This window comes from Microcaecilia unicolor, chromosome 2 (genome assembly GCF_901765095.1).
Source record: "Microcaecilia unicolor chromosome 2, aMicUni1.1, whole genome shotgun sequence".
NCBI classification, from domain to species: Eukaryota; Metazoa; Chordata; class Amphibia; order Gymnophiona; family Siphonopidae; genus Microcaecilia; species Microcaecilia unicolor.
This window is the reverse complement of record NC_044032.1, coordinates 120,338,802-120,354,095: the sequence shown is the minus strand read 5'-3', so window position 1 is coordinate 120,354,095 and position 15,294 is coordinate 120,338,802. Positions and strand designations below refer to the sequence as shown.

Here is a 15,294-nt window from a genome sequence, read left to right as displayed (position 1 = left end):
TGGTGGTCTAATGGTCTAACTGAGGCAGGAGCAATCTCAAGTCACTCCTGCTGCCATCAAAATCGCTGCCGAGATCTTCAGCAGCAGTCTAACATAGGCCTGGGGAGGGCCTACAGGTGGTGGGATAGTGACGCTTTTGGTCTGGGGGGGAGGGGAGAGGGCAGAGTGGCACTTCAGTCAGGGGGAGTTTCAGTTTCAGCCAAAAATGCGCTGGCATGTTCACCAAAACTGAAATTCAGTTGGCCTCTAGCCTACGCACATATTCATCTGCACAGAATTATAAGAGCCCTTTTCCATGTGTATAAGATGTCCTACATTTGGAAAATGCTTTCTAAAATTACCCTCATTGATAATTTTCTAAAGCATTTCTGTGTGTAGAGTGGTGCTTTTATGGTACATATGGTATGTATGCATGTAAATTTAACACTCAAGTTTAGCCAGACTGAGCAGGGGCATAGGTGGGGTTGAGGAGGAGTTTTTCTATATATGTACTTTTGAAAATTCAAGTGTATATGTGTAATTTAACCCTGAAAATTTGTACCCATCCTCCATATAGGTGTAAACATAAGTGCATAGTGTCCCTAGGATAATTTTCAAAACAGAACTATACATCTGCTTCCAACTTTGCACAGAAAAGGCTATACATGTACTCTAGGCATGTGAGGAAAAGGGGAGTAGGAGGAGTAGGCTCTTGAACAACACTAGTAGGCGACGTAGGTTAGGAACAATCTCTTTATTTAAATATACACTCGACTCAACACAGCCATGTTTCGGCGCTACAGACACATTCTTCAGGAGTCTATGAAATAAAACCAAACAATGGTAATAAAACAAACATGCAAAACAAAAGTAAAATAAGTATAAAACGTTAAATGTGTGGTGAACATAAATTACATTTAAAATTAAAAATTAAAAAAATTTTATATAAAAAAGTATTGCAGAAATGCTAGAATATATATATATATATATATATATATATATATATATATATATAATCTATACATGTAAAAATACATATACTCATACATATATACATATATAGTTTTCAAATATATAATAAATACTTAAATTATTAAAAAATATTAGATTATATATAACATACAATAAAGGTGTTGTATATTACCAATCAAAAAAGGATGGCATCTAAAAATTAGCAGAAAAAACATCAAAATGAAGTATAAAGAAAAAAACTCAAAATACAGTGAAATAAATAAAACACACTTAATATCAATTAGTAAATATATGATATATATGATGTAACCATATAAGTCAAGTATCATAGATAAACTGACCTTGTGATATATAGATATACGAATATTAAGCTCAAATAGAATGAAAGCAAGGCTTCTGCTACAATTGTAATCCTCTAGATAAAGCAGAAAACACTCAGTTATTTATGGCAACATAGCAGGCATAAAGAATATGTTTTGTATATAGATATAAAAAAGGGTGTATATGCATATATTGGAAAATCAATGCATAAAGTTTAGTATCAAACAAAATCTGCGCACATCCTATCCACAAATACGCCAATATTTCAAAAAAATCTCAAGAAAAAAATGTATATAATATGGCACAAATGTTGAAAAAAAGCTAATTTGTGAAAATTAATGCATAATTTAGTGAGAACACGGGACCTCTGTTGTTCTGTGCTCAGAAAAGATATAAATATAATAAATAAAAGAGTCTGTGATGCAAATACCCAAAATAGATGGTGCAGGTTTTATCCTGTGCTGTTTAAAACTAAAAATAATAATAGATGCAGCACCTGATGTTAAAAAATAAAAATACAAGGATGAAGAATCCACTCTTTAGATGTATAGTTGCAGGAAAAGTGAACTGTGATGAAGGACCTACCACTGCCGATGCAGGAAAAACAGCTCAGCGTATTCAATTACACTTCCGTGAAGTCAAAAGGGACGTGTTCACAGTACGTCCGTTTTATAAGAGAGAAAAGCGCGCCAAAAGGAGCAATCAGCTCTAGGCATGCACATAGTTATAAATTTACCTCCATTATGAGTCGGTGGTGGGAGGCGGGGATGGTGGTGGGCAGACTTATACGGTCTGTGCTAGAGCCAGTGGTGGGAGGCGGGACTGGTGGTTGGGAGGTGGAGATGGTGCTGAGCAGACTTATACGGTCTGTGCCAGAGCCGGTGGTGGGAGGCGGGACTGGTGGTTGGGAGACGGGGATAGTGCTGGGCAGACTTGTACGGTCTGTGCCCTGAAAAGGACAGGTACAAATCAAGGTAAGGTATACACAAAAAGTAGCACATATGAGTTTATCTTGTTGGGCAGACTGGATGGACCGTGCAGGCTTTTTTCTGCCATCATCTACTATGTTACTATGAATGGTTCATTTCCTCATACACTTGTAACCTGGAATTGTAAATGCCCCTCCTTAAGTAAACCTTGTTCTGAAGACAGTGATGATAGGAGACAACGGAACATGTTGACATCTGTTTAACTTCTCTGTCATGAAACTGAATTATTAGCAGAATTAACCCTGTAAATGAGATTTCATGAAAGCACACATAGAGAGAATGCTTCCACTGTTACAAACTTGTTGTATAAAACATGCAAAATGAAAAATGTCTCTCTTCCTTTTAGATTGTGGGGAATCTCCTTTACTACCGTTACATGAACCCAGCTATTGTTGCTCCTGATGGGTTTGATATTATTGATATGACAGCTGGTGGTCAGATACATTCAGACCAGCGAAGGAATCTGGGTTCTGTGGCAAAGGTCCTGCAGCATGCTGCGTCCAACAAGCTGTTTGAGGGTGAAAACGCACACCTTGACTCCATGAACAGTTACTTATCCCAGACATACCAGAAGTTCAGGTGAGAAAAACTTCGTGATAGTGGCAGGTCTATGTTTTCCGAAGACTAAGTACCGAATCATGAGAAAGGTCATGCTGGTTCAAGCTAGTGGTTGGCTTATTTCCAAAAACCTGATATACCGCCGTTAACAAAATAGTAGCAAGATGCAGAGAGGAGTTGGAGGTAAAAACCAGAAGAAAAAAAAGGAAAATTAAAAAGAAGAAAAAGACAGAGTTATAATCTTAGGTATGATGAGAGAGCCAGGTTTTCAGCAAATTTTTAAAAACAGGTTCAGACCTTAATTACAAAGGTAATGTGTTCCAGAATTTTGGTGCTGCTTATGAAAATGTCTCTCTAGTAATGTCCCAGAGGGAGGAAGGAGATGTAATAATGCTGAGAAGAATGGAGAGTAGTGATGGATGATATGCCTGTATTGTCTGAAATGTAATCAGGAGCAGGGAATTGTAAACCTTTATGTACCAACATTAGCAGTTCAGATTGAATAAGTGCAGAGACGGGTAGCCGATGTTCAGCTTTGAGGAGAGGTGTCAGATGATCAGACTTACAGTGGGGGAAATAAGTATTTGATCCCTTGCTGATTTTGTAAGTTTGCCCACTGACAAAGACATGAGCAGCCCATAATTGAAGGGTAGGTTATTGGTAACAGTGAGAGATAGCACATCACAAATTAAATCCGGAAAATCACATTGTGGAAAGTATATGAATTTATTTGCATTCTGCAGAGGGAAATAAGTATTTAATCCCTCTGGCAAACAAGACCTAATACTTGGTGGCAAAACCCTTGTTGGCAAGCACAGCGGTCAGACGTCTTCTGTAGTTGATGATGAGGTTTGCACACATGTCAGGAGGAATTTTGGTCCACTCCTCTTTGCAGATCATCTCTAAATCATTAAGAGTTCTGGGCTGTCGCTTGGCAACTCGCAGCTTCAGCTCCCTCCATAAGTTTTCAATGGGATTAAGGTCTGGTGACTGGCTAGGCCACTCCATGACCCTAATGTGCTTCTTCCTGAGCCACTCCTTTGTTGCCTTGGCTGTATGTTTTGGGTCATTGTCGTGCTGGAAGACCCAGCCACGACCCATTTTTAAGGCCCTGGCGGAGGGAAGGAGGTTGTCACTCAGAATTGTACGGTACATGGCCCCATCCATTCTCCCATTGATGCGGTGAAGTAGTCCTGTGCCCTTAGCAGAGAAACACCCCCAAAACATAACATTTCCACCTCCATGCTTGACAGTGGGGACGGTGTTCTTTGGGTCATAGGCAGCATTTCTCTTCCTCCAAACACGGCGAGTTGAGTTCATGCCAAAGAGCTCAATTTTTGTCTCATCTGACCACAGCACCTTCTCCCAATCACTCTCGGCATCATCCAGGTGTTCACTGGCAAACTTCAGACGGGCCGTCACATGTGCCTTCCGGAGCAGGGGGACCTTGCGGGCACTGCAGGATTGCAATCCGTTATGTCGTAATGTGTTACCAATGGTTTTCGTGGTGACAGTGGTCCCAGCTGCCTTGAGATCATTGACAAGTTCCCCCCTTGTAGTTGTAGGCTGATTTCTAACCTTCCTCATGATCAAGGATACCCCACGAGGTGAGATTTTGCGTGGAGCCCCAGATCTTTGTCGATTGACAGTCATTTTGTACTTCTTCCATTTTCTTACTATGGCACCAACAGTTGTCTCCTTCTCGCCCAGCGTCTTACTGATGGTTTTGTAGCCCATTCCAGCCTTGTGCAGGTGTATGATCTTGTCCCTGACATCCTTAGACAGCTCCTTGCTCTTGGCCATTTTGTAGAGGTTAGAGTCTGACTGATTCACTGAGTCTGTGGACAGGTGTCTTTCATACAGGTGACCATTGCCGACAGCTGTCTGTCATGCAGGTAACGAGTTGATTTGGAGCATCTACCTGGTCTGTAGGGGCCAGATCTCTTACTGGTTGGTGGGGGATCAAATACTTATTTCCCTCTGCAGAATGCAAATAAATTCATATACTTTCCACAATGTGATTTTCCGGATTAAATTTGTGATGTGCTATCTCTCACTGTTACCAATAACCTACCCTTCAATTATGGGCTGCTCATGTCTTTGTCAGTGGGCAAACTTACAAAATCAGCAAGGGATCAAATACTTATTTCCCCCACTGTATGTGTGTTATGTAGGAGTTTAACTGTGGTGGACTGTACAAGTTGAAGTTTTTTAAGAGATGTTAATGGAGGACCTGAAAAGAGAGAGTTGCAGAAACCTAAATGAGTGATGACATGCTCTTTTGATAGTCCTTTAATTTAAGAAAAAGAAACATGCAATTTTAATTAGCTATGTGCTTAAGACACTGCAGCTTTGTGATTCCACTTGTGTATAATTTCAGTGTACTGTAGGACTCTGTAGTGGTCCGGCTTATTCTGTTGTCCCAGTAGGAGATGTAGAGGTGGTCTAAATTGTGATATAATGTTAATAATAATGTGTTATTCCCCTCAACACCTTGGTATGAGTTCAGAGTGAGTTACAATTTAAAATAAAGCCAGTCTACATGACCGGGAGCTCACAATATAGTCAACATAAACTAAAAAGAACATCAATAACTAATTAAAAAGCACACATTTTCTAAATAAATTCATTTTTATGAGCTTACAAAAGTTGGCAAGGAATTCCAAATTTGTTCCAGATTTGCAGTCCAAAAGTCTAGTAACCTTACCCTAAGGCCGTCTCAGCTGCACTCTTTATATATCAAAATGAGATGTTCTCCTTGCCACCCAAAAAATGCTTTCATTACTCCTGCACAATATGTGCCTCTCTCTAAACATACTCTGATCCTTCACCTAGAGCAATTCTAATAATTTTGCATACACAAATGATCACGGTGATCCCTTTTTCTACATTAATAATTTGCATATGGCTATGTGACCTTTCCCCAGTTCCACCCTGAGGTATTAGAACTTAATGTAACATTTTCCCTGCCTGTCACAACCAACCCAGCTGCCAGGTTGTCTTCAGCAAAACAAACCCTATCTCAAAATCTCTCTTTCAATAGGAGTTAAACTGTTGTCTACTTGTAAGTTTAAAGATTGTAAGGAAAAGGAGCTTTTACTGAGAAAGAAAAGGTCTCCAGATGTACAAAAAAAACAGTGTTTTGTTTTGTTTTTTTTACCTTTTTACCACTTAGTGATTAGTTATATATATTTATCACAAATAAGGATTTTTCCTATATTTTTCCTTGTGACTATGGAACTTTGTAAGTCTAAGTGCTTTGAAAATGAGCCCCCAGGTATCTCTTTTGTTGAACTACACCGTACAATATCACAGTTTTTATGGGCTGGGAAGTGGCCATGCATCGCCTTAAAGATTTTAATGCAACCAATAACTCAAGTCAGCTTGGCTCTCCCTCTTTTGAAAAAATATTATTGGGCAGCCAACTGCTATGTTAGGCCATGGGCAGATCAAATGGCTTTCTGACAGTAAAACATCCATACTGTACTAACATCCTGCTTTTCTATTATTCTTCTTAGAGCCCACAAACTAAAAGCATGTTCTTTCTATTTTATTGTTGAATGGATATGCAAATATTTATCTCTTGCTCCCACCCCACAGGAAATATTTCCAAGCAGCTTGTGAAGTTCCTGAACCAGAGGAGAAATTCAATATTGATGAATTCTCAGACTTGGTGACCCTTAGCAAACCAGTTATCTACATCTCCATAGAAGAAATCATCAATACCCACTCGGTAAGTGCATGGAAATGATGAAATAAAGGGGTATATGAGTGCACAGATAGTGGTTCAGTCTTTTTTCAGTTAACAAACAAGATTAAACCAGGCATATATGTGAAATGGTACTGAACAGTGCCAGGATGGCACAGCTCCAGAATTTTGTGAGTTTTGAGTATGCAAAGTCCTTCCCAACCATACTGGTTTCCTCTATCCTCTCACTTTTTTTTTCCCAGGGTCGGTTTATCCATGGACCAGGTGAAGCACTGATGTGGGGCACCCGGCGATAGAGTGCCAAAATCCCCAGCTTTTGATGTCATCTGGTCTAATGGTTAAGCCCTCTCTCCTCTCATGGGTCCAACATCTCTCCCTCCCTCCCTTCAGTCCAGTGTCTCTCCTCACCTCCCAGCACAGTCTCTCTCTTCTTTCTCTGCACCCCCTCCCCATGGGTCTGGCATTGTTCCTTCTCCCCACCCCCCTCCATATCCTGTAAACTGTGTATGAGTTACCAGCAAAAACAGGCTGAAGACAGGCCTTTTTCTCCCAGACCCTGGGTCTTTCGTCTGTCACATTCCACCCACAGGAAATTGTAGCAGAGGAGGCAAGATACAGCAGAGGAAAGACACAGGACCTGTGCGAAGGCAGCCTGTATTCAGGCCAGTGCTGCCGGCAAGTCAGTCACAATTTATGGGACCGAGAGGGAGAGAGGAGGATGAAGAGGCATGATGCCAGACCTGAGAGGAGGCGGGGAGAGAGAGACTGGACCAGAGAGGGGGGGGGAGGAGAGACACTGGACCAAAGGAGGGGTAGGGAGGGGAAGCATCAAGCTGGCTCAGGGCACCACAGTCCATTGAACCAGCCCTGTTTTTCTCTATTCTGCCAAATAGATGTGAAAATAAAACTTTCCCATATTTACGAAGTGTTTTTCTCTCTTCCTTAGTTTTGTGATTTTTTTTGTCATTTCTTCTAGTTTTAAAAAAAACTACATTTTTGGTTTGCTTATTTTCTTTTATCTGTAAAACATGTCTGACTATGCTGTTATAGTGATAGAAATCCAGAACTTTGATACCCACCCCAGATACCTTATCCATCCAGGCTGAATGTATGCAATGCAGAGGTTTGATCTCATTCCTTTTTAGTAGGAGCTCAAGGCAAGTTACATTCACATACACAGCAAAACATCACACTTTGAAATATTAAACTTTTTGTGTGTGTATCATAAACACACAGACCACAAGGGCAGTCACTAAACCTCACTAAAACTCATTTACCCAAGTAAATGGGCTATTTGAAAATTGCCCATCCTTTGTGCAAGTTAAAATATGTGTTGGTGGTTCTTTGAGTTTGCATTTGCTCTTTGCTGCCCCCAGAACCTGCTGGTCTAGGTGATCACGTCATGCTGTCTAATGGTTGGGCCAGGCCCTGTATAGTACCTATTTTGCTGTCCTTGAAGGGCTTACAATCTGTTTGTACTATTGACAGTGGAGCAAGGGCAGCAGAATGCCTTTTTGTTTGGAGGACCCCAAGCTTTGCCCCCTTTGGCCTCACTCACCATCCCATAGTTCCCTCCTCCTTTTATGATGTCCAGCATTTCTCTCCTGTCATCCTCTCAACCTTCCCCCCCCCCCATAGTGTCCAGCATTTCTCTCCTTCCTTTCCTCTCAACAACCCCCCCCCCCCCCAATTGTCCAGTATTTTTATCCTCCCCCCTTAAATCCCCCCCAAGGGGTCCAGCATGTCTCTCCTTCCCCTGTAGTATCAAGCATTGCTTTCTTTCCCTACCTCTCACCCCTTCCCTCCTGTGGTATCCAGTATTTCTCCCCTCCCCACGGTCTCCAGCATCTTTCTCCTTCCTTCTACCTCCCCCACAACGTGTTTATTAATGGAAGAGGTGGGATTCAGCAGGCCTTGAGCATGCATAGATACTCAAGGCCCTGTGCCTGCCACCCTGATGCTTTTGGTGTTATGCCAGTTCGCATATCGCCACCTTGAGGAAGGGAGGTAAAGAAGGACACAACTCACAGAGGGGCAGGGGGAGGTGGAGAGAAGAATTGTAGGAGTGCCATGTTATGTGGCTCCCACTATTCCAATGCCTATGCAGTGGAGGATTAAGTGATGCTCAAGATCACAAGGATTGTCAATGAGTTATAGAGTTCAAATCTCATTGACAATCCTTGTGATCTTTCTTGAAAGTATCACTTTTGCCCTCCTAAATTAAAAAAAAAAAAATTGAGCTTCCTCCTCTTGCTTATCACCAATACATTTTTAGGTATGTGTACCAGCAATTGTACTCTATATTTCAGAACAAATTTCTATGAATGCTGTCCTCTCCTGTTTTTCCCCAATAATTTAAGCACTGTAACACCAAGCAATTATAATTAGTACTTCAGAAATTTTTTACCCAGGTTTGCTTTTTTCCATAACCTTCTCTTCTACTTACCAATGTATTTCACCATGCTGATCTCTTACTAATGTAGCACTCAATGTTGTCATTAGTTCCTATTTTGTAAACTCTAGAACAAATTGATTGGCTCCTGACCTAGGCACAATCACTGAAACACGTCAAGTCCATTTGTCCAGCTGTTATACCTTTCCTTGATTGCTGCTAATAAATTGACTTTGTTTGCACATCACTTCTTTTTCTGACAGTTCTTCATCCATGAGGTTCACCACTTGGTTTTGTGGTTTTTGTTTGTTTGTTTTGTTTTTTTTGTGCTTGCTGTACCAGACCTATCCCACTTATTCTTACAAAAGAAATATTGGCCATTATTTTACAAACAGTGCCATTTATACATGTATAATTTCTAGACTATCAAACTGTATGAGACATTGTTCAGGACTGGGGCACTCCTCAAATAAATTTTCACCAGCAATGAAAAACAAGAAGCTTCCCCTCTCCCCCCCACCACCCCGGAGTATCCCTCTCTGGATTGCCTAGCTAGGAGAGACTGGCCATAAATTGAACCTGGATCCTCTTGTATGCTTATTTATAAGTACATAAGTATTGCCACACTGGGACAGACCAAAGGTCCATCAAGCCCAGCATTCTGTTTCCAACAGTGGCCAGTCTAGGTCACAAGTACCTGGCAAGATCCCAAAAAAGTTCAATACATTTTATGCTGCTTATCCCAGAAATAAGCAGTGCATAATAATTCTCATAGCACCATATTGCCATATTGGCCTCCTCTTCTCAAAAGACTAAGTTCTTCCTTTATGCAAGCTTCAAAATTTTTAACTTTGATAATGCAGAATAAGGGCTCCCTTCTGCATCCTACACTCAAGTTACTAGTCCTACAGCATAGAAGTTGAACAGTATTTTTAGTAGCTTCCTTGATTCAAGTCATGGAAATAAACAGCCTAAGGAAAAAGTTTATACCTCACCTGTATCAGGTTCCCACTACTGGCCGGCAATAAGAAGGCTAAGGCAAAATATATTTATTTAGTAGGATTTATCTACTGCCTTTTTGAAGGAATTCATTCAAGGCAGTGTACAGTAAGAATAAATCAAACATAAGCAATAGACAATTACAGCAGTAAAAATATTCAGATAATACAAAGTATGGCATAATATACTACTTACAATGTCAACACAATAAGTAAAACCTTTTAATAGACAGCATAGGGTATAAGCGAAGATGGAACATATAGGTAGGTAAGAGAGTAAGATGAGTTAGAAAATAAGGGGTCTAATTTAAAGAGTTGCACATGAGGTCAAAGAGGTGGTTAAATATGATCTCAGCTAGGGTAAGAGTGAATAAACTTGACCTACAGCAGTATGCGCAGCCCGTGTCACTCTGTGGATGTGGGAGATTAACAAGTTAATGCCTTCTTCCATTAAAGGCCTGGTTGAAGAACCAAGCTTTCACCTGCTTCCTGAAGTAGAGCTAGTCTTGTGTTAAGTGGAGCCTTTCAGGGAGTGCATTCCAGAGTGTGGGGGCTACTCTGGAGAAGGCTCACTTGCAGGTATCGCATCCTGTAATGTCTTTTGGAGAGAGTGTAGTTAGGGATACTCCTTGGGAGGACCTTAGTGTCCTTGAACAGGATCACCCTCTGTACACCTCCAAGTACACGGGGCCATTTCCTTTAGGGGCCTTGAAGATCAGACATAGAGTTTTTAATTTAGCCCTGTATAGTACTGGTAGCCAGTGAAGTTTCTGCAAAAATGGTGTGATGTGGTTATGTCTCTTGTAACACTCTATTAGTCTTGCTGCAGCATTCTATGTCAATTGGAGTTGGTGCAAACTCTTTGTAGTCAGACCAGTGTAGAGAGCATTACAGTAATCCAGTCTTGATGTTATCATGGCATGCACAACTGGGATAAGATTTGCCTTTTCAGTGTAAGGAAAGAGGCAGCGTAGTTTTGAAATTTAATGATTTAGTGAAGCCTGGTAAACATGGTGAACAAAGGCATCTCTAGCAATGATTTCTGAACAGTCGATTTGTTACAAATTGTATCTTGTAGCAACTAATAAATTTTTCCTACTAAAATTGACCAAAATAATTTCTGATCTCTAGTAGAATAACAAAAACAGCCATACAAACTTCTCATTGCAGGCAAGACATAGATTCCAAATCAATGAAAATCTTTTGTTCCATGATGGATGGGCAAAAATGATTCTCTTTAAACAGGCTCCCACTGACCTGGTCCCTCAGTCAGCGAGCCATGTATATGTGAGCTGAGGTGCAAATAAGATAGTCCAATATCCAATGAAGTCTATAAGTCTTCTGTTTCTTGGAGAATAGCACAGCGACAGTATGTCCCATGGGGTCTTGGGCACCTGTGGAAGCAAGGATGGCAAAAAGCAAAAATCCTTTGTCTCTGCTTACAATTATTAGTTTTACTGTGTGTTGTCAGGACCATGTGTAAAATCTCTGCATACTAGAGACAGCCTCACTGATTAGAGGTGGTTTGTGTTTTTTTTTTTAGAAAGAATTTGAACTTAGGAGTATGTTGCACAATCTCAGGAAGGCTATTCCATGCATTTTATTTATTTCATGACATCTGGTTACATATGTTCAAACGAAGTACAATAAATAACAATCAAAATAATAAATGTTGCCATTCTTTCCACCCCACAAAGCTTCTAAACAATACCTCCAAATGAGACAACATCCTGAAGTTCATGATGTCAGATGATGTCCAAATCATATTCAATAATCAAACCTTGTAACAACACCATCTTAGCAAGTACTTACCCCATTTTCAGTAGCCCCAAAGTTAATGATGGGGGGCCTCTCTAAACAGCTCTGCTTATGAAGGGGGGTAGGCGTAGGCACCAAAACCTTAAGTGTTTGTTTAGGCCCACCTATCATCCCTTCCACATTCACACCTCTCAGTCCCATACCCATACTTCATACCTGCCCCTTCATATGCAGACTATTACACCCTTATACTGCATGTTACCCTCCAAGCACATCTTACAAATAATAGCAGCCCAAAGTTCAGTATGCAGTGTTGGGTAATGTATTACTGGTAATATATTACTTTTTAAAGTAATTAGTAACTGCAAGGATCACTTTAGTGTAAATGTAATCAAATAACTAATATATTACATTTTTCAGTAATGAGTAATATGTCTAGTTACTTTATATTAGTTACCTTTTAGTGACGCCCATCCAATTTTCTACGTATCACTAGCCCATTATTACTACTACTACTACTACTATTTAGCATTTCTATAGCGCTACAAGGTGTACGCAGTGCTGCACAAACATAGAAGAAAGACAGCCCCTGCTCAAAGAGCTTACAATATAATAGACAAAAATAAAGTAATCAAATCAATTAATGTGTACAGGAAGGAAGAGAGGAGGGTAGGTGGAGGCGAGTGGTTACAAGTGGTTACGAGTCAAAAGCAATGTTAAAGAGGTGGGCTTTCAGTCTAGATTTAAAGGTGGCCAAGGATGGGGCAAGACGTAGGGGCTCAGGAAGTTTATTCCAGGCTTAGGGTGCAGCGAGACAGAAGGCGCGAAGTCTGGAGTTGGCATTAATGGAGAAGGGAACAGATAAGAAGGATTTATCCATGGAGCAGAGTGCACGGGAAGGGGTGTAGGGAAGGACGAGTGTGGAGAGATGCTGGGGAGCAGCAGAGTGAGTAGTATTGGGCTGCTTCTAGTTTCTGGCAAACTTCCTTTTGAATGATATTGGTCAAGCATGCAGCATGATAGATGACTGGGTCTTCAACATTTGAGCACTCTGTTTATGTCAATTTTGTTTTAATTAGTAAGCGAAAAGATGATGATATGTATGTTAGATGCAAGTTGGTCTGGTAAGCCACAAACCTTAGAGTGATGAAGTGGCATCAGTGCCAGCAAAGAAATAGTCTTGTTCAATCATCTATTGACATCAAATTGTCACAGACTCAAGTGGATGGCCCTCATCATGTAGTTTCTTGTAGAAGATATGCAAGCATTCAGCATTGTTAAGCTTCTCACTGGGTTGTAGCCATTGAGATTGGTTATGAGTCAGAAAACTCTGGTTGGACACCTTGAGGATAAATTTGGCAAAATGAAGGAAACAATGACAGCTCATTTTGCAAAATGCTATATGTTTGCACAAGTGCCGACAGCTGGACAAGTCATAATTGCAGTTTCTTCTGTGCGACTGTTCACTGGTTAGGCAAAACTTCTCTATAGTGCCACTCTTTGCTCTTACATGCCAACGTATAAAGGGACGACACACTTATGATCTTTTAATGTCGAGACTGTCCACAATAAATATAATCTGGCAGCTACGGTGACAATGACCCTCACAGACAATGGCTCTAATTTTGTCAATCTTTTGGATTTGTTCTCAATCCTCAATCTGAATCAGAAGAGACTGTCTTTACAAGTATAGGCGAGGTCTTTGCTGATGGTTGCGATAAGAAAAGCATTATCCTTTGCCACAAGACTAATGATGTGCTGCACACACTCTAAACTTGGTAGCTATTAATGACTCAGAAGATGCTTGTAATGATACAGCATACAAGATTTTTTTTTTCAAAGCTCGGTATCAAAGTGTGCAGCATTATGGAACAAGACAAGTTGAAGTGATCATGCAGCTGATAATTGTACAAGAAAAATGCAATATGCAGTATGGTGGAAGTGTTTCTTCTATGGTGTTGAGAAAATGTATTCCATTGTTGACAAAAGCATGAATTCAGATAGATGACCTGCTTAATAAATTGTGCACTTCATCGTGGGTTTGATAAATGCTTTGGTCATTATCTTGACCACAAAGATTTGATTCTAGCTGCAGTTATGCTGCCACAGTTTTGTCTTTGTTGAGTTGCAGACAACAAAATGAAGATGAAATACTTCTTTCCAAAGCAATAAAGACAGTGAAGCAGTCATCAGAACAAACAGCACCAGCTTCATCCAGCAGTGATTGTGGTGATGAAGATGGCTTCTTCTATTTTCAGAATGTTGATGACAGTGACAGAAGTGACGTTGCTGCTGAATTGGATCTATTTCTAAATTGACAATTCTCTTGAAGTAATCAGTGTATTATTACAGCTTCCTCGTATAAAGGCACTGTTTTTTTTTTTTAATATAACATGGGTTTGCCTTCAAGTGCTCCTGGTGAGAGGCTTTTCAGCATGGGCGGACAACTTATGATGCCAAGAAGATGCAGAATGGCAGGCAAACATTTTGTTATGCAAACAGTTTTAGTTAAAGATTAGCAGAAATCATATGATCCACCATTTTAATTTAACAAATTTTTGTTTCTTTGCTGGCATTGATGCCAGAAGAAGGCTGTGCCTGGTGCTGTCACACTGAGGACTGCTGAATATAGATAAAGTTAGATTTCCGCACTACTCATATGCTAGTTATTTTCATTGTTTTTTTCCTTATTTATTAGGATTTATTTACCGCCTTTTTGAAGGAATTCACTCAAGGCAGTGTACAGTAAGAATAGATCAAACATGAGCAGGAGGCAATTAGAGCAGTAAAAATATTCGAACAATACAAAGTATGGCATGGCATACTACTTGCAATGACAACACAATATGTACTAGAACATTGTAATTGGTAGTAGGGTAAGGCAAAGTTGTAACATATAGATGAGTAAGAAAGTAGGAAGAATTAGAAAGTAAGGTGATTGATTTGAAGAAAGTTGCACGTGAGGTCAGAGAGATGGTTAAATATTATCTCAGCTAGGGTAGGAGTGGATAAACATGTCCCGCTTCAGTATGTGCAGCCCGAGTCAATCCTTGTGTGTGTGTGTGTGAGTGAGACTAACATGTTAGTTACTTCTTCCATTAAAGGCTTGGTTGAAGAGCCAAGCTTTCACCTGCTTATTTGATGTAACTATCTCTCTAATTGTATTGGATCCCTATATTTGAAGACTTCAGCATTTTCTGTGTAGATGTTTTCTTTCATAATAGATGGATTTCCAATTAGACTTAATTTTATGTAATGTTGAAACAACATTTTATAACCAAGAATTAGAAAGTAACACATTACTTTCACAGTAACTTCACGTATTATTTTCATTAAACAAGTAAATATTGACTGTAATATATTACTTTTTCCTTGCATTAGCTAGTGACTTTAATTATTTTTACAAAGTAACTTGCTCAACTCTGTCAATATGCCACACACCCACAGTAAATTTTCTCCTGCCCACATACTACTACCATAAAATAGGGTGAAAAGAGACCTGCGTACCCCTTTGCTGTGCCCCTTCCTCAATGTACCATGGTAGCAGTAGCATGTGAAAAAAAAAAGACTAGTGACTTTGCTGGGGGTGGAAATCATCCTCCCCTAGGTGTCTAAACT

The 15,294-nt window shown here is 40.1% G+C and overlaps 1 protein-coding gene across 5 annotated transcripts in view; it reads left to right on the top strand.

Annotated features, from left to right (window-relative positions):
- Positions 1-15,294, top strand: part of IQGAP2 (IQ motif containing GTPase activating protein 2) — a 589,818-nt gene that overhangs the window by 507,054 nt on the left and 67,470 nt on the right. For all 5 annotated transcript variants that reach the window (XM_030193260.1, XM_030193262.1, XM_030193259.1 and 2 more), the window contains 2 exons: positions 2,608-2,840; positions 6,420-6,552. In XM_030193260.1, coding sequence (XP_030049120.1) covers positions 2,608-2,840; positions 6,420-6,552 — 366 coding nt within the window. The remainder of the gene's footprint in view (positions 1-2,607; positions 2,841-6,419; positions 6,553-15,294) is intronic.